This window comes from Rousettus aegyptiacus, unplaced genomic scaffold (genome assembly GCF_014176215.1).
Source record: "Rousettus aegyptiacus isolate mRouAeg1 unplaced genomic scaffold, mRouAeg1.p scaffold_m13_p_6, whole genome shotgun sequence".
NCBI lineage: Eukaryota > Metazoa > Chordata > Mammalia > Chiroptera > Pteropodidae > Rousettus > Rousettus aegyptiacus.
The window spans coordinates 105,759,800-105,780,313 of record NW_023416309.1 but is presented as its reverse complement, the minus strand read 5'-3'; the positions used below and the strand labels follow the sequence as shown (position 1 = coordinate 105,780,313).

The window sequence follows — 20,514 nt, the reverse complement described above, 5'->3', positions numbered from 1 at the left end:
CTACTTAAAAAGATATCTGCACCCCCATGTTCACAGCAGCATTATTTACAACAGCAAAGACATGGAAGTAAACTAAAAGTCTATTAATGGATGAATGGATAAAGAAATTGTGGTGTATATATCTACACATACCCCACAAGCATGATACTACAACACATAGACACTATAGGTACAGAACAAATATTTGTTGTTTCACTGTTATTTAAAGGGATTATCTCTTCATTTAGGGATATAAAGCACAAATCAACACACCAATGAAATTACAAAAGAACAGAGACAAAGTAGAACAAAAGAGAAATAAAAGTTGCATAAGTCGAATAGATAAAGTACACAAATTATTTAAAGATGTTCTATTCAGCAACTCAGCCAATACATTTTACTAACAAGAACTGAGGGAGAAGGAATGATTATGCAATCTTCCCAGGCAGGATAAGATACTAAGTTTGCTTGATTCTGGGTATTCTTTCCCGTCCTTTCTATAAGTTACTTCTGTTTGTAGGTTTGGGGAAGAAAGAAAAATGAAATTAGCTTATAAACAGGGAGTTAGCTAGACACACTGAGCTCAAGAAGTAAACTATCTTCTTAAATCACTTTCTGGGGTCAGGGACCCTGATGATCTTTCTCTCATTAAAGTTCTTATCACTCTGTAGTATAATTGCCAAAGTTCTTAAATATCTTTGCAACTGGACTATAAGGTCCTTTGGTGGGAACTCAATATTTATTGACTAAATCAATGTTTTCCACCTGAAAACTGTATGATAAAGCCTAGTGATAAGTAGGGTCTCATCAACTTAGTAAATGAATAGAAAAGACAAATAAAATCTAATGCTTTAAATGTGTATATTTAAGTATTATATCATGAGACAAAACCTTTGCTAAACAATGCCTATATAGTAGTCTGTTTTCAAATATAACTGGAACATTTTACCACCTACATTTCCCAAAAAAATCTACAGAAGAATTTCTAAATGTTCTAAGACCTACAAATTACCTTTTTTCATGATTATATTTAAGAAGAAAGCATCTGAAATTACTACATTTTATTTGCTTATATTACTATCACTTAAAAACAGCTGAACTAATTTTTCCTTTTTAAAAAAAAATTATACTGGCTAGTAATAAAATTCTGAAAATAAAGATTCATGATGAAAACCTGACTCAAACTTAACCATAGCAAGGCTATTATAAAAATATGATGTTTAGGTTCCAGCTACTTAATTTGGCTCACAATTAATAAGAATATTATTAAAATTAAATATATTACAACTTTACTCACTTCAAAGCTTCCTCAAATTTACTGATTATCTTTTGAGCTTCTTCTTTTTCTTTGTCAAGTTCGCTCTGCAAGTCATGCACCTGCCGTGACAAGATATGTAATATTTACTAGAAGAGTTTACGCAAAAGAGAAATACAAACAATGAGACAGCAATCTTAAACATTTTTAACATAAAATTCGATGCATATATTTCAAGATAGAGATTTATTAACCATAATCATTTATTATATAATTATTTCAATAATATATTTCTAATACCAATTTTCTGGTCAAAGTTAAATAACTGTTTAAACCTACCTACAAGTGGATTCCCTATAAAATAAACTGATATGTGAAAAACTCAAAAAGAAATCGATCACTTGAATTTTTTTTTAAATTATCTATTAGCCAGGAAATTAGAAAAGGAAACCAGTACAGCTGGAGGAAAGGGAGGAATAACCAGCAGCCACGGCTCCCTGGACATGGCAACTGAGAGTTCGGAGCCAGCTGGTAGGTAAGAAAACTCAAGTCGCTCAGTGGGGTGGGGAGACCAGCTACACACCTGCGGGCAAGCCAGGTGAGACTGAAAGTGCAACTGCTGGGTGTGGGGATGGGAGACGGATGACAAGAACAACCTCCCCCCCCCCCACACACACACAAACACACACACAGTCACGAACCTTTTCAAACACTGAATCAGTGCTAGCCAGACCTACCTGTCGTTAGCTATATACAGTAGTTTGGATGGCGTCCCAGTTAACTTACGAACCCTATATTCTTTGATCTTTTCCTGTTATAATTCTTACATATTTTTTTCCCTTGGTGTTTTAGTAAAATGAATGAATGAATGAATGAATGAATGAATGAAAGGTCTGAGCAGAGAGAATATTTTCCATGAGACTATCAAAAGTCTGGCAGCTATAACAGCAATTGCCAGATGGGGAAAAAAAAAAAAAAAAAAAAAAACTAGAAACGAAGGAACATGTAGGTGGCAGGGCGGCCTATCAGCACATTCAGGAGACTGGAGCCCCTGCCTCATATGTTAAATGGTAAAATTAAAATGCCTCATAAATACCTACCTTAACAAGAAGAGAAGGAGCAACTAACTTCCCTTGCAAATTTTTGCCTCTATACTTATTTTACTATACATGGGGGAGAAGGGGATCTATTGTCTAAAATTTTACCAGGTTCCAGATTGAAATTACTTAAGTCTACTTATCTTGGATCCCTAGTATGTACCGCAGTGCTTGGCACACAGCAGGCGTGCTAAATTGGAGCAGATACATTATTAAAGCAACAGAAGCACCATCCCAAGTCTTTGGTATAGAATCAAAGAATTAGTCTCAAAATTGAACTAAAAGATGACCTAATACAAAAACATATTTTTGTATCAGTAAATCCTTTCCTAAAATAAAATCTGAAGTGAAAATCCCAACACTAACTTAAATAAAAACACAAAGAAAAGCAAACCTGTTTGAGTGGAAGGTGAGGAAAAAAGTGTATAAGATTCTTGAGTCATAACATTTTGGCCTAAAAACAGACCACATATCACTGTATTGTTTTACGACATTCAGATTTGAACTAAGACTAAAGTCATCTGACTTGCTTTCCTCTTGGCCTGGACTGCATAAGACCATTTTCTTTGTATTGCAGCTCAAATGTTTTTAAATCTTTCTATTGATTCTTATCTGATACGGGGTGCACACACAGATCTTCGGAAAAGTGTTCTCATATCTTTGATTATTTTTGTGTTAATTTATTCTTAGTCTTCCCTTCAGGAATATCAATTGTTGTACAGTGGTTTTCTATTTTCTGCCTTAACATCTATCTTTTTCTCTCAATTGTTTATTCATTGCCTTTCTCCTTTGCAGTTCAAAAGACAGTGGTTTGTCCTTCATGTCACTCATTTAATTCTTTACAACATCTGTTTACCTCTAACCAGCTCCTCCGTGGATTTTAAATTTGCTGTTATGTTTTAGGTTCCTTACAATCCTTCCATTTCCACTTTATCCTTTTCTTTCTCTATGATATCTGTTCCTCCATCGTAGACATCATATTTTCTTGTGAGCTACTGACAAATTTCTTAATGTTTTCTTTTGGAATGATAACGTTTTCAGAAGAAAACTCCTTGAGTCTTCTGTATGATGCTCTGATTCCTCCGCTCTACAGTATTTTTCCAGTATTTTGGCTAGAACAGTGTATTATCTGTTCAGATTTAGTGCTTGACAAAAAATACAGGGTGCGCAACCTTGCTTCTCTCACATGTCTCCCAGTGTGGTCTCCTCCCCGGAGCTGCAGCTAAAATTCAATTCCCAGGAAATCCCCAGGAGGGTTTGGGGATGTCTTCCGAGGAGGCGTTTTTCTCCACACCCCGCAGCCTACTTCTCTGGTCCTCTGAAACAATGCATTACGTACGTGGAAACTAACAAAGGGCACTGTCGCAGTTACTGATGCGCCAACAGTACTTCACGTCGGGGCTATGCTCCCAGGGCTTCCCCTGTTTCCCGCTCAATTTTTTTTTTTGAGGGGGGGACTCAAAACTCTCTCCATGAAAGCATAATTTGAGGTTTATCCCTTTAGGTGGAAACTTCAAAATATTAACCTTTTTTTGAGGAAAAATCTATCTACAATTACATGATGACTATGAGTACAAGCTCTCGAGTCAGACCGCATGGGTATGTGTCTCTGGTCCGTCACAAGTTACTTAACACTTTGTGCCTCAGTTGCCTCCTCGAAAAATGGGATAAGAGTAAGTATATAAAAGAAATTGTAATGAGTTAATAAGTTACTCCATGTAAAGCTCTTAGAATATTTGAAAGATGATAAATGCTCAACGACTGATAATTATTATCATTACCTTCTCAGATTAAATGCTCTACACACAAATATTTTCTTGAAAACTCAAAGTCATTATGAGTACCCAAAATCACAGCATGCCACAAAACGGTAATTCTCTTAGATGGACTATCTGCCCTTTCAAAAAATGGCCCCTGAATAGCTAAGAATTTTGAGTTCTCTTGAGTGTTTTTTATCATTTGCAATTTGCTCTCAACCTCTGTCAAGTTTTCAACTGCCACCTCCTGATTCTTGGTCAGTGTGCTAACTCAAGCACCTTGATCTAATTTATGCTTCTAAAACTATTAGAACCATTTCTAATGTAGGAATGGGACTGAGTGGGAGACTTCCCTCTGAGTTAACATGCGTGTGTCAATGTGCAGACTTTTGAGCTGGGGGTTCCTTAAAGCTAGAAGCTGTTTCTAATTTATTTTTATACCCCCTGCACACAGCACAATACCTGGCCCCCACTACAATAGTCAATAAATGCTGTTCTGAGTTTGTCTGTTCTTTATTGAATATATTTCTATTGTATACTTAAGGGCCTTTTAAATTATATTTTTGGTTTTACCTGTGTTTCAGATAGTTGTGGGTAATAGCGACAATGCTATTGTCAACCTTTCCTTTTTAATGTATTAATGGCAGTGCGGAATAAGGTTTGAACTAATTTGCCTGTAATCCTTTCTCCACTATATATTATTACCAAAAATAAATGTTAATAATTTAAATAAAAGAAAACAAACCAGAGAGTCAAAGATACAGCATATATTCTCAAACATGAGTTTGTTGTAAATATTTAAGTTTTTAATTTAAGATTCAAGTAACTATAAATGCATTTATTGAACATTTACTAAATGTATATTCTACTCCTTTTCATCCTAAACATTTAAGTAATCGAGAATTGAGTACTTGTATAACTAAGAAAGGAATTCTGCTAGACGTAAGGAAACAGGTGACTGTGGCGGGCGGCACGGCAGAGCACAGAGCACCGCACCGCCGACGGCCACAGCGACTGCCGGAGAACGCCGCTGTGTCTCTTAGTGTGCTAAACTCAACTTCCCAGCATAAAAAATATGGGGGACTGGGCTGCGGGACTTTCACAAATCGTTTCACTGCACAAAATCATTTTTTTAAAACTCCACTCAAGGCCCGTGTCCTCTTAAAGGCAATCATGCCAGTAGCGGTTGGGAAATACCATACAATATATGTAAAGTTGTGGAAATTGTAAATTATTTTTACCCTAACTAAAAGAATTACATATGAATATTAAAACACTAATAACTATTTTTAGTGGTTCTGAAGTCCATCATATTTTATATCTCATTTGTCACAGAGTTACATCAGAATAATTATAAGTAGGTATTTCAATTATAGCACAGTTTTGAATATACATGCTTAACATCTGTCTTGTGAATTTCTTTAGGTAAACACCACCATCTTTTACTCTCTGGTGCCTGTTTGGAAAACAAGCAATAGGTTATTTGTAGGAGGCAGGTGTTTCCTTGCTAGTAAAATCATTTAGCCTACCCATTTCCTGATTTAACAGATTAGGACACTTCATCAAACAATGACATTTAGTTTTACTACCTATTATTTGTTTGATGTTCAAAGATCTTAAGGCAGGCAATAGCCACTAGAGATCAATAAAGGCCATTAGATAATGTGTGTGCTTAAATTAGGGACAGCATCTGATACTGTTTCTCTTACCTCAGAGACAAGTTAGAGTCTCTCGCGCTGCTTTCTTATTGGCATGAGGAAATAATGTCATTCAGATGGCATTTCTGCCTCTTGAACAGATATTCAGAACTAAGTTTTACACCAATACCGAAAGTTATTGAATGTGCACACCTGTAACACCGCCTAACAAACAAAGGCCCTACACATCCCATCTCGCTATCCAGTTACACAGTCCAGGGCTATGTGAGATTTATGTCAGCTCGCTGAGCAGTCAAAAAGGATATTCCCTGAGGGGGGCACAAGACATCAAATCTTCAAGGACTGAGATCACAGCAGGTTTAATAAAGAAAGAACAGATGTCAATTTAAAAGGAGGAGATTATGGAATTAATTGTAAAATAAAAAGTGACACGCTGTGCAACATTTTCTTCCAATATAAACAATGTTGGAACATATGCAATGGGAACAAATATGCTTATTTTTCTTTTAAAGGGTGCTATTATTTTAAACATGTCTTACTTACATTGAAAACAATTAACAGATTTTAACTACTTACATTATTAAAAAGCTAGGCCAATTGATACCTCATGGACAAAGAAAAGCTGTAGTTATGAGGCCTAACAGAAAGGCTTCTGGTTGGAAGGCAGCTGAACTAAGCTCTAACATTCTGTATCTTGGGTGTGTCCATCAGGCAGAGACGCAGGTAGCAGTTCAACTAGTTGTTAAGAGAGAGACCCAAAAAAGGAGAAAGACTGTCTTTCCAGCTCTATCTACCTAACAGTCCTCAGTAAGACTTAAATAAGTTTGGGATAGGAATACATTCTTTTAAAATTAGTGCATGCTTTTCTCCTTACTACAGCGTTCTCTCTGTCTCAACAGGTACATAGACACCATCTCTCAGGAAGAGGGCTGACCTCAGAGTGGAAGGCCAGGAGCAGGAGGCCCAGAAGGTGTTCCTTAAGGGATGGGAAGCCAGATAGCTGCCCAAAGAATGAACAGTGGACTAAAATGTACACCCGGCAGATGTGCCCGCCACCTCCTATAGTGGGAGGGAGGCTTATTGTAATGTATGGTCCTTTGGTAAGTAAAAATTTATGAAGCTGCATGGCTCCATAGTAGAAACCGAAAAATTTCTTTAGTTCAGTGAAAGCAATATTTCCCTCACTTGGTCAGATATCATTTTGTAGATGTAAAATATATGCAAGATCCTGAATTGAGCTGTATTCAGACTGCAGCAAAAAAAAAAAAAAATTAACAATAAGAAAATATATTATAATTCTAAAGAGCACATATTCAGATCAATACATACATGTCAGTATTGACTTTTTTTTTTTTTACACCTACAGCACCTGGTCTTCCTAGGTGGTCTCCCATCCAAGCACTAAACCAGGCCCAACCCTGCTTAGCTTCCGAGATCAGACAAGATCGTGACTTTTCAAAATGACAGAAACATTCTTCTTCCTAGACATTCAGCTCCAGGAGGGCAGAATCTATGTCTAATTCATCCTCTACCCCTCTCCCCATCCCAGGACTTAGTAAGATACTTTGCCAATGAAAGCATGTAATGAATATTTGCTGAGTGACTATACAGATAAGATGTGATATAACGGGTTTTTTAAAGTTTTATGCTGTCAAACCTGTTTAATTTTAATTTTTATGTATTAATTTTGAGTTGGAGGGTTAATCTTTTTTGCATATTGTGTGTATTTTACAAATAGATTAATTTGGTAAATGTTAGAATAGTAAATAATCATGAAATCAGCACCAAATTCTTTGCTATTAAAGTACTTGTTTGCTTCTTATACTATATAGCAAACAAGAAATTCAAAATCGAAGTTTATAAGTCACAAAGCTATATAATTCTGTACTTTATCGCCAAGGTGTTAACAGTGTGTCAATGAAATCCCAGTTTTTGTTGATACCAGGGACACCAGTCTATGTCTACAGAAATATTCACTATTATAAAGGACAAGAAATAATTATTAATCAATTTTTAGGAGACGACTCTTTCATTGTTTTATATTCTTTGGTTAAATATGCAGAGTTCCAATATCCATCAGAAAACACATGATACACCAGAATACAAAATAATGCCCATCAACTGTATATATTTTTAAACTGGTAGAAAGAAAATAAAATTTCATAGTGTTATAATGAGAGGTTAAAATACATATTCTTTGCTCATTAAATATAAAATACAGTGGTGTTTTGATGTTGATATAATTAATAATAAAATTGTAAAGGCTGTTTATAAACAAAACATAAAAAAGTGAAATCTGATTACTGGCTAGCTAAAATTAACTTAAAAGTAAATTATTCTTTAAGGGCTAGCATGCATATCTTTGTAAAAATCAACGAAAATCATTCCTAATTGCCTCATTTGCTATTTCAAATGTCTTATAAATATATTACCTTTTTATCACAGGTGCCTTTTAAATGACTTTTCTCCATTTGAAACCTATTTTCTTGATCCTGTAAATGATAAATATTTACTTATAGTATACTTAAAATTCGTACTAGAGTTAATAAAATTAGCAATCTAATGAAATAAATCAATCTACTGGATGACAAGCTTTGAGCCACATACTAGTAAGAGCGCCCTGCCCATCAATTTTCTACACTACAGATAGAAATGCAATAAGCTTTATGTTAGAGGCTACAGAACCTGAGTTATTTGAAGATGTTACTGCTTGCAAAAGTGTAAGAGAAAGTTCTGACCCTTAGGATTTGGAGATTACTTAAAGATCACCAACTGATTCGATGTGGAAATAATGAATTTGAAGTTATGTCATATACTACTAGGTCCCTGGTACTTTTTGACCATGAGGGAAAAGGAAAGATCTAGATAGTGTGAAAGAGATAAAGAAATTATAGAGACTGGCAGATAATAACTTAAAGGGAGAAAATTATTCTTAGGAACTAGAGGGTATTATACTAAGTGAAATAAGTCAGAGAAAGACAAATACCATGTGATTTCACTTATATGCAGAATCTTAAAAACAAAATGATTGAACCAACTAAACAGAAACAGACCATAGATTCAGGAAACAAATTAGTGGTTACCAGAGGAGGAGGGAGTTGAGGGGTGGGCACAACAGATAAAGGGGATTAAGAGGCACTACAAACTTCTAGTTATAAGATAAGTATGTACGAGCATGTAATGTGCAGCATAGGGAATGTAGTCAAATTATTTTGATAACTTTGTACAGTTGGTAACAGATGGGAACTAGACTTATCTTGGGGACTCTGCCCTAATGTATGTAAAATATCAAATCACTATGATATACACTTGAAACTAACAGGATATTATATGTCAATTACATGTTAAAAAATAATTAAAAATAAAAAGTAATAACATTTAAATAAGGCTTATTTTTTAAACTAATCTCAAAAGAGATTAAACAAATTAAAATTGTTCTTTATTTGTGGTATCTCATTAGCATCTACTTTTGCTAAAAGAAGTAAAAATGATGAAAAATGACCCAATGCAATAAAAAAACCAGAAATGTCCACTTAAATTTTTAAGAGGTTCTTTTTCGCTCTTATTTATACATATAAATCAAGAAAAGGAAAGGTCAGTTTTAGTCATTGTTCTATGTAAAATACGAGACTCACCTTCAGTTGCTGCTTTCTTTGCAGGTCTGATTCCTGTAATTGCTGCTTTAACTGACAGATGTTCTGTTCTAATTCTTTAATCATACCAGATGACTAGGAGGGTTTTAAGAAGAAGAATAAAAAACAGAATATTGATTTTTGTGCTATCTTACAACTTCTGGTTGAATAAATTTACCTTTTTGCCCCCTGAAGTTTCAATCAAAATTTAAATGATCTATAAACCTGGATTAAAAAAAAAGTTTTTTAACAAAAGTAAAAAAACCTTTTAAAATAAAAATATAAATTAAATTCTTATGACAGAAATAACATTAATGTAAAAATAATATAGAAATACTATGTAAAAATATAGAAAAAATACTAATGTAAAAATAATGTTTACAAAAAACTTTTTAGACTTTAATTTTAAAACCAAACCTACTGAAACATTTAATTCATGAAATATCATGTAACTGATTACCATAGAATAGTAGCTATAGAATTCTCTTTGCAGAAAATGTCAATTCTCAGACACAAAGTATATGAGTGCCAGCGGGGTGTCTATGGGCTCATAGATGTGTATATGACAGGAAAATTAAAACATAACCAACATTTATGAATAATAATTACCTAAAACAGTTATCTAAAAATGTATCATTAACACAACTGAACATTTCTTCTTGGATTTTCATGTTTCCTCCTTTATAAACTGTGGTACTTAAAAGAGTTAACTTATTATGGCAGAATTCGGTTTATTAAATATTTATGCTATGCTATATATCGGACATTCAGATTTTAACTATTTTAAATACCAATAAAAATTATATCAGTTATTTCAAGAACAAAGCAAGAGAGAGACTGGTTTCTAATCCCAAACAGCTCCTACGAGGCTCCCATGGCCACACACTGAGTAAGTAACTATTCTGAAGGGTCATAGTTAGCAGCATATACAATACCTTAGAAGCAGAAAGAGCATGTTCCTTTTTCAGAAGGTTTATATCAGCATCATATTTGGTTTGCAAGAGTTTCATGTTCTGCTCATAATCACTTATAAGACGATCCTTCTCTCTATGAAGTGTGTTGCGCCTAAAAGCAATAAGAGAATAAAATATACTTCCAGTATATTTAGAATCAATCCCTAGAATGAAATTTTTTAGTCAAGCAAATCCAAATGCATTGTCATCTTTCGATATATCAAATAGGTATCTACATTTTTTCAACGTTTTTAAAGCATTATACTTATTTTAAATGGGACTTAAAAGATAAACAAGTGGCAGTATTCAGGTTGGAAAACTCTCGACGTTAATGCATAGCACGTGATTAATTTGGGCAGATGTTTTACAGAGTTAGCATCAGTATTTCATGGCCACGCCTGAGCGATATCTGACTTCGGACAATACCTTGCCTTTACTTCCTGTAATTCACTGCATGTTATCTGGTAACATCTCTCAAGTTCCAGTTTTTCTTGAATTAATTTCTGCTTCTGTAAATTACTGTTCTCTGCTTCTCCAGTCAGCTGCTGGACACGGGACTCCAGCTCTTTGACCATCTGGTTCTAAAAGAATAGGTCATTGTTAAAAAAGTCTCCGACTGACTTTGTTGCACTCACAGCATCATTAAGTAGCCTGAAGAAAATATCTATCCTATTAGAGACAAGAATATAGAAAACAAATGTATCATAAACCATACTAATAAAAGTTAAACCAACCTCTAAATTAACCAGGTCTTTAAAAAAAAAAAAAAAAAAAAGAATGCTTTCTACCATAAAAGCAAGACCACTGTGTTTATACGCTTTTAGTCATTCATTCATTCATTCATCCGATGAATATTTACTGAATCTGGTACTATTCTAGGACCTAGGAACATAGCAGTAAATAAGAGATGAAGTCCCTATCATCAGGAAGGTTACAGTCTCTTGACACAACTTAAAACATTTAGATCTGTGAGATGAGTACTCAGCAGTGTTTTCTGCTCGTTTGATGATAAAAAAACTTCTTGAAATAAAAGCGATGTAATAATATTTTTAAAAGGAAATTCATAACCCAAATAGAAAACACTTCATGGGCAACCAGCGTATTCCGATGAAGAAGGTAACAGCCGCCACTGAGTGTTTTCCTAGACCAGGTCCCGTGCTGCGTGCTTCACAAGCATCGTGCCATGTACTCTTCCCCCTAAAACTATGAGCTAGGTATTACTGGCATCATTTTAAATATGAGAAAAATGAGATTTAGCAAAAATGATTAACTTGCCTATACTCACCCACTGGTAAGCAACAGAACAGAATTTGATCTAAAATCTCCCTCTGATCCAAAACCTACTTCACTTCCTTATACTGCCTCCAAAACTATGATATTCTGCCCATGGGATTAACATAGAATGGATCTGCTGAAATACCTCAGGCAGACATATCATTTTGAAACATAAGCTAAAATGTAACACGGGAATACTTGAGTTCTCTTTCTTTGCCTCCCAAACTGTTACTGCTGTTGGTAACCATACCCAACATGACGTTTCTTTTTAACTCTGTAATTTTCAGGTTGTAATGCTTCCTAGCTAGAATAATTTATAATATAATGGGCAGGATATTGAAAGTCTATTCACTTCTCAGGCCCTTTAATAAAAACACTCATTACAAGGGAAATGAGACTCACAAATTTTAAATTATATAATTTGATAAGGGAATAGAGCTATAGAAATAATATATTACCATAAAATGCCTCCTAAGTATCCTATTAAAATAAAGATGGCTCATTACTCAATGATTTCTAAAATATATATCATAATTAGCTTAAAGTAAATCAAAAGTAATCAGTTTTAAAATACTACAAAAATAATCTTTAAGACATCGGTTTTAAAATATAAACCTTGAATTCTCTAAAAATAAAATCTCGACCCCCTCCCTCTCTCCTCCCCCTCCCCCCCCTTTACCTTCCTTCCCTCCTACCCTCTCTCTCTCTCTCTCTCTCTCCCTCTCTTTTCACTAGTGGCAATGTGACTGGGCTATTATGAGACTACTTTCTGACGTCTGCATTTCGAACTGCACTGAATAACTCTAACCTTTTCCCTGTTTTGTTTTTTATAACCATATCGGCACTATAGTGGTGACTAATGATTAAGTAATTTCATTCAATGATATTTATATATAGTCTTTCTCTCATTTGAACAAGTTAAACTGTTCATCCTGAATGTTATCATGAAATGATTTTTCTGATTCAACAAGCCTATGCTTACCTTTTCGTAAAAAAATTTTTACTCTAGCACCATAAGTAGTCTTCTGCATTAAGATCTATATTTATTAAACGAATACTTGAATATATGCTGATACAACTTTCGGACTCAAGAAGCAAATATGACATTATGCATTTTACTATTTATTTATTTGTAATTTTTATTATTTATTTTTTAAGCATTTTCTCAACCTTCATTGTGTCTTACACCAAATAAAATAGGCACGAAGTATATAAAAGAATTTTAAAACTTATAATGTCAAAGGAAAGCCTAAAGACATATACGAAATACCTTAAGGACAACAACATTTGGCCAAAATAATCTTTTTAAAAGTGAATACGAAGGATGGAACAGACACAAAATAGTGGAGGCCTCAAAATGGGGTAAAAAGTTATTCAGGAAATAAAGATGCTGATACAGAATCACATTTTGGGGCCGTAGCAGACAGTGCAGAAGGGGAATTTAGGGGGATGTAACAACAGGATCAGGGAAGGGACGAGCAGCTGTACAGTTAATGACAGATTACCTTGCGTACAGAGACTATCTTTCCACATTGTGAACTCAAAGGTAGCATTCGAAAGACTAGGGTGGAGTTCTTGAAAAGACATGGGTTGTAAGCAGTAATCATACTAGGCATTAGATTAAGAATTCAAGTTCTTGATCGTGAGCAAACGGGACAAACTGCATCTGTGAGATGTGGAGCAAGAGGACACAGGGAGGGGGACTGGCAAGTTACTGGAGGAGTCCCAGAATGAGGCAACAATGGCCTGAACTCAAGTGGTAGCTGTGGAAACGGAAGGGAAGAGTGGACCCAAGAAAATTTCAGAGAAGAGTATAATTAAGTAAAATACTAACTGAAGAAGAGAAGTCGCAAAAATCATTAATCCTTCAGGTTCAAAATCTAATAGGCCTAGAGAATTGGCACATTGGGAATTAAGAGAAAGGTAAGAAAGGGTATTATTTTGGTAGGAAATATCCAAGTGATTTTCAACAAGTATTAAGAAATTGTGAACTATGCAATGGTCCTTCAGTTATACAACCAATACACAGAATAAGAAATGTAGGAGTTGGACATACAAACTTTGTTTGAAATCCTGGAGGAGTCAAAAATTAGAGTGAGCATTTGAAAACTAGAGTCCAAAATAACAACTCCAACAGCAAAAGGAGCAATACATTTTATCTTATTTCATAAACTTCTTCTTGAAATATGACATATATACAAAAAGATGCACAGATTTTAACTATACATTTGGATAATATTTTTCAAATTTAAAACACCCATGAGTCACTATAAGATGTGAACATTACCAGCCACTCCAAAGTCATCCTTTACACAAAGGTAGTCACTATTGAGACTTTTATCACAAAAAAAAACAACAAACAAACAAAAAAAACCACTGCCTTTTGTTGAACTTTCTATAAATGAAATCATAGAGTGCTTCTCTTTTGGGTCAGGCTTCATCATGTATATCATATGTCTGTGAGATTCATCCATGTCATTGCATATAGCAATAGCTTAAACTTTTTCGAAGCTATAGACAGTATTCTATAATGTGAATATACCAAAAATAATATACCAAATAATATACCATTTTACTGATAGGTTGTCTTCCATGTTTGACTATTAAAAATAATGTTGCTATGAACACTTTAATACTTGTTTTATGGTACACATATGCACTTATGCATTTTGGCTGTACTTCCTGAGGTGAAATTGCTAAGTCACAACTGATTTGAAACTACATTCATGCAAAAACTTGCAAGTGAATATGTATAACAACTTTATTCATAATTGCAAAAAAAAAAAAAAATGGACACAACCAAGATGTACTTCTCCAATTGTTACCTTATGGATAGACAAACTATAGTACATCTATATCATTGAATATTATTCAACAATCAAAAGAAATGAGCTATCAAGCCACAAAAGACTTGCTTAATGGAAGAAGCCAGTCTGAAAAGGTTATATACTGTATATTTCCAATTATATGATATTTAAAGCAAAAACAGACAGTTAATACAAAAGATAAATGGGTTGGCAAGAATTTTAGGGAGAGGTGTAAGGGGTCAATAGGGTGAAGCACAAGTGATTTTTAGGACAGTGAAAAATTATGATACTATAATGGTCGATACATGACAAGATGCACTTATCGAAATCCATGAAATTTTAAAGCACAAAGAATGAACCTTCTTTTATGCAAGTTAAAGAAATTACTCAGAAGTTGGGGGGAATCCCAGGAAGAAATGCAGGCTGTGACAAGGAAATCTAATTACAAATATATTTAAAAACCTCATTGAAAGGATGGGGAGAAACTATGACCTAACCAATTTTGCAATGAGTGGCATCTCTAAGGCCAAAGGTAAAATCAACTAACTGCACATAAGCACTGTACTCAGGGTGAGAAAGCTGGCCCCCATGGGGTGTGGATTAACAACTCTGATACTGGTGGACACGTACACAGGAACCAAACGATTAAGCAAGTGGATGGAAGATGGTGGAAGTTTCCACTGCTGGACTGAGAATTTACAGATACACAAGGGGAGGAGGCTAGAATAACCCATGTGGTAATGGATTAGAGTTACGTCAGGAAGAAAGTATGTTTTGTTCAATGTAGATATGGATGACTACACGCAGAAATGTTTACAGACACGCATATATACACAGGTAGTAATACACATATACTCACTCCCCTGCTCTGTCAGGTAAGAGGGCCTAAAAGAAATAACACCCCAGCAGTAACCAGCATACCTAGCACACAGATCATGGTTTCTAATATCATTATCCATATAATCCACACTGATAAGGGTATATCAAAGGAGTACAGGAGCCCACTGAAAAAGCTCCTAATGGCTAAAGCTGGCACAATTTCAGCACTGAAATTAAGTAATATTGGATTATAACTCAGTGTATAAAATAAAAAAATATCTGTGCGTCCATACTGATATGATTGAATATATTAATATATGAGGGAGAAGAGACAAATCTCCCATGCAGAAAAACTCCAAATAATTCATGTAGAAACTCTATCCTTAAGGATGGAAAGCATAACTCCCCACTTCTTAAGTGTAGGGGGCACACAGTAACTTCCTTCCAAAGAGGACCGGGAAAACCTAAACCTAGGCCAGGTGATCAAGGTCAATATCAAGAGCTATAAGTCATTAACAGATGGTACCCTTAACGTGATGTGATAAGAAGAGCCTTTACCTTTGGGATCTTACTGCCTCAACCCATAACCCGAGTCTAATCACGAGAAAAACAGGAGACAAAACCCAACAGAGGGGCATGACCCACATTCCTGAAAACTGTCAAGGTCATGAAAAACAGGGGAAGTATGACATACTGTGACATCCGAGAGGAGCCGAAGGAGACATGGCGACTAAATTTAATGTGGTGCCCTGGGTGAGCACCTGGGAAAGAAAAGCGGCAGTTGGTAAAAACTAAAAGAAAAAATGAATAAACTGTGGACTTCCATTAATAATAATGTGTCAATCTTGGTAAGATTTATTATAAAATGTACCAAAATAATGCAAGATGTTTCTAAGAGAGGACGCTGGATGTGAAGTGTATGGGAATTCTCTGTACTTTCTTCTCAAATTTTCTATAAATCTAAAAGTGTCCTAGAAAATAAAATCCTTTTTTTTAAATGATTGTCTTATTTGAAATGATGAACTGGAGCTATGTGGGAATTTCTTCCCCATGAGGTCAGGAGAAGACATGCTGGTGACAACGATAAAATGACACATTCTAGCTAGCTCAGAGAGCAGCTCAGTGGCTCGAAGGGGCGTTGCATGCCACTGTGCACGGTAATAGTCAGTTAATAACAGTTAGCGAAAAATTTCAGGTGCCTCAGGCCTTTTGATTTTGATAGTCATTAGGTTAGGACGCTTAATCTGGATCAGGTCCATAAACAGAACTCAGACTATCAGGGAATGTGAATAAAAAGAAGAGCTCATCTTTATTTCACTGCTCTAACTGGCCTTCAGCATTTCGCTTCAATCATGAATACAGCCAACAAACCAAGGTAGTATTAGCGACAATGATGACCAAGAGAAATCATAGATATTTTGATAATCCATTGCAGTGTTAGATAATCACTAAATTTTGTTCACTCTCATCATTATTCATAAATTACAACATTTACTAGGCTCACTGCTAAATCTTGACATTTATTGCATACATTTAGAAGCATGCTACTTTATCACAACTTTGATTAATATGTTGACAACTTTAACTCAATATAATTTCTTTCCTTTGTAATCCTTTATATTTTATTAAATTTAAAAACACTATCCTGAGAAGGACTACATAATTCACAATATTGCCAGTGGGCTCCATGGTACAGAAAACAATAAAGAACTCCATTAATAAGGGTAAAATTTCAATAGAGCCAACCACAGACTTTCAGTATATCTCAACCCTGCTATGGATAAAGCCTTATACTTCACAGCCTTCACCTCCCAAGCATCTAATAATTTTGCTATAAGTTTCATATTTATAAGTTCTAACATTGTTTTAAAAATCCAGTGTTGACATGTTTTAACTATGAGTTTCACGCAAGAAAATCCCCACCAAGACCAAAAGATATAAATATAATCTATACCAGTTTCTGCTTACAACGAATGGCACTGAAACAAGACTCAACAAAAGAAGAAAAAAGCCCGAAAGAACAAAACAGAGAAACTAATTCTCAGTGACAGACTCGTCTTTCATCTTAAGCCATTTGAACTCTACCTTGTTTAATTATTAAATCGGGAGCTGCTCTGCAAGATCTGTCTAGTTTTGATGATTCTTAAATTCAATCCTGCTGACAGACTCTGTCCATTTTTCTTTATATTTACTATTATCTAATGACAAGATCTGAATGCTAATTTTGAAATTCGACTTTCATTAAAAATAGAATGAAGTTTTTCTGACAGTGACCTCTTGGCTCCAAAGGATCACTTTTCTTTACATCCCAAATTTATAAAACTGAAAAATTCCACTGGGAAAGATACTGTTCTCTTAATATTATTTTACTAATAATATATTACAATGCATTAAACATTTTAAGCAATCAATATTCTTCACAAATTTCAACTTTAAAATTACTTAATATATTTAACTCACATTTGTGAACATATAGGATGTTATGACAAAAATGTATTTCAGATATGTTTTTTGTTCATAACTCTGAATATCATTATGCTGATCATCCAGAAGATAAATTCTTAATATTTTTTGCTTGATACACCTGACCTACCTTCAGCCTTCTCCATCTCACTGAACTGAATCATCTGTCAGGTCTCACCTCCAGACAGTCACCCACATGCAAGCCAGCCTCCTCTCTCGCCTGGACTACTACGAAAAAGACTTCCTATGACTGCGTTTCTGCCCCGCATCCATTTTACTCCGATGTCTGCGTCCTCCTAAATGGCCTATGTGCTCCCACTCTGGGTCCCCTCGTTTGATCTCCACTTAGAGCTGGAGATACGAATCACTGTGGATCTTCTTTTGACCATCTTTTGACCTTGTGATGGACCGCAGAGCTGGTCTAGGGGTCGCTAAGATATGTCTGGGTAACTGACTCTTGTTCAAATTCCACAGCTTTAAATTCAAGGAAGTTCTTGGACCAAGCCTGGCTGGGCTGGGTGGGCTGTAGTGGTAAATGAGGACTGAGTCCATGCCTAGGATACAAGGCTCTACACTCAGTGAGGTCATATCACATATCAGGAACAAGACAGGCGAGGTGCACCTGCCTCAGAGAGGAGCTCCGGTCTGCATGCCCATCAGCCTGCCTGCTCCAGGCTCACGTGACGCGGGAAGTCGGCTGGGCTTCTGCGTTCACCCCCCCAGACCTATCCTTTAGCTGCTCTCTCAGGAGCCTTTAGGGGATCCTCCACCTTTCTTTCAAGAAAGTTACTGGTCTCTTGGCTGTGTGCTGTGGTGCCTCCTGCATCTTTATGAGAAGGGAATTGTGGGAGTTTACCCTTGTGATATCTGTGTCTGGTCCTTTAGTCAAGATGAACCTATGAACATCTGTGTTAGAGCGGTCAGCCACACGACTATCTCCCATTTGATTTCCTTCAACTGGTAGAAAAATATTTTCAGAAAAAGAGGAAAACAAACAGAAAGAAAAGAAATGATCTCTAAACTAAGTCAGTGGGAAAAAAAGAAAAAAAGATTTATAAAGGTTTCTGGGGGTTAAAAAAAAAAAAGTGGCATCAAACGGTCCAGAGTGACACCCCACAGCTGCTTCAGGAGACGGCCCATTGTCACGGATAAGTCTGTACCGAGTGGGAAGTAAAGCGATGTCTTTTATTCCCGTACCGCATTTATGCGCGGCGCACATCAGAGGAGCATGGGGACGTGGAGACTAAGAGGGCAGTTTCAAACCTGGCAAGAAAAGGAAAAAGACGTACCGTGGACTGCGTCTGGGCCACGTATTCACCCTCCATTTTGCTCAGACGGACGTTGGTGTCCTCCAGCAATTCCTGGATATTTTCCGTGTGCCGCTTTTGAAGATCAAACTTCTCTTTTTCCATTTCTGCTACAGCATTGTGGAGCTACACGGTGAAATGAAGAATTGACTCTTTCACTACTGTTATAAAATAGACGATTTTGCAATTCAGAAAAAAATGTTTTCCTATATTTCTCTATTTATTTATATGGTGACCCAAATAACAAAAGACATAAAACTTACAAATAAACGTTCAAAGTAAAGATATCATATAAATAGCATCATTAGGAAACTTTTTCTCTTTACTTTCCTGAATTGAAAATTTTAATGGATAAACAAATATTAAAGAGAATTTATCCACCTCAGGCAGATATAGTCAACGAATAAGACAGATAATACAATGTCACAAGCAAACACTAGCATTAGCCTAAAATTAGAAAATAAAAACCTTTATAATCTTTATATTACCTCACTGTCTGTATTTTCATATCTTATTTGCATAAAAGTTTGCACAAGAGTAATGTTAAAAATTCTTCCTCCTTCACCATACCCATAAGAAACTATGTTTATCCATTCCTTAATCTACACAAAAGTGGACGAGAACGGCATTTATAAATCAAACAGTTCTCTACGGAAACTGTATCCTATATGTCCTCATGTACATGGATCTTTCTTTATAAAGAATATGCTCTAAATATCTATGTAACTAAGGTAAAGAAAACAAGGCTCAATGGACAGCTTCCAAAGGGAGTTGAAAAATCCGTACTCACAGCCCTGTGGGGATTCCTTCACTTTTCTGAATGGAGGTAAAATTCTGCATCTAACTCCCATCCCCTGCATCCAACCCCAGGCTCACTCAACAGGTGAGGAGAGGAGGAGCCCAACACAGTGGAGAAGATCCATTTGCCCTTCCATTCGTGAATAGGAGACAAGGCTATGACACGTACATGTAGACTCTTATCTGAACAGGAAGAGACTGAAGGGACGGGGAAAACACTGAAAGATGGTGGACACCAGGGGCAGAATGCGGGCGGTGCTTATGCTAAGTACTGGTGAGGGCCCCAAGAACTTTCCCACGCGTTTCTCGTTGGAAAGGAAGAGTGAGGGTGGCTCAGTACCAGCCGTAAGAAGACCCTTGGGTTCCACAAACTTTGTATGTTAAGTTCTCACTATTTGCATGTGGTCCCCCGAAATCCTTGCTGTGTTGTATTTGTATTTTTGCCAAAGCACACGTTTTAAACCAGTGTTACATCTAGTAGGCACGAGTCAGTCACTCAGCTAGCATTTGAATGCAGCCAAGCTCACAGCACCTAAATTTGAATGCTGCTTCACAGCTGTCAACTGATATACATATAAAGGAATCTAAATAAGTCACTTAGAATTTTATGCTTCTATTTCTGTTGCAGTGGTTTCTTTGTGTTTATGGTCTCCCAAAGGTCCTCAGCCACAGGCCTACTGACTATCAGAGGTCAACTGTGTATAGTAACCCATT

General features: G+C 35.8%; 1 protein-coding gene across 1 annotated transcript in view; it reads right to left on the bottom strand.

The window, feature by feature from the left end:
- Positions 1 to 20,514, bottom strand: part of CEP112 (centrosomal protein 112) — a 107,575-nt gene that overhangs the window by 23,741 nt on the left and 63,320 nt on the right. Inside the window, 6 exon segments of the mRNA XM_036221979.1 lie at positions 1,277 to 1,356; positions 8,179 to 8,238; positions 9,382 to 9,474; positions 10,314 to 10,443; positions 10,758 to 10,912; positions 18,985 to 19,128. Of these exon segments, the coding sequence (XP_036077872.1) occupies positions 1,277 to 1,356; positions 8,179 to 8,238; positions 9,382 to 9,474; positions 10,314 to 10,443; positions 10,758 to 10,912; positions 18,985 to 19,128 (662 nt within the window).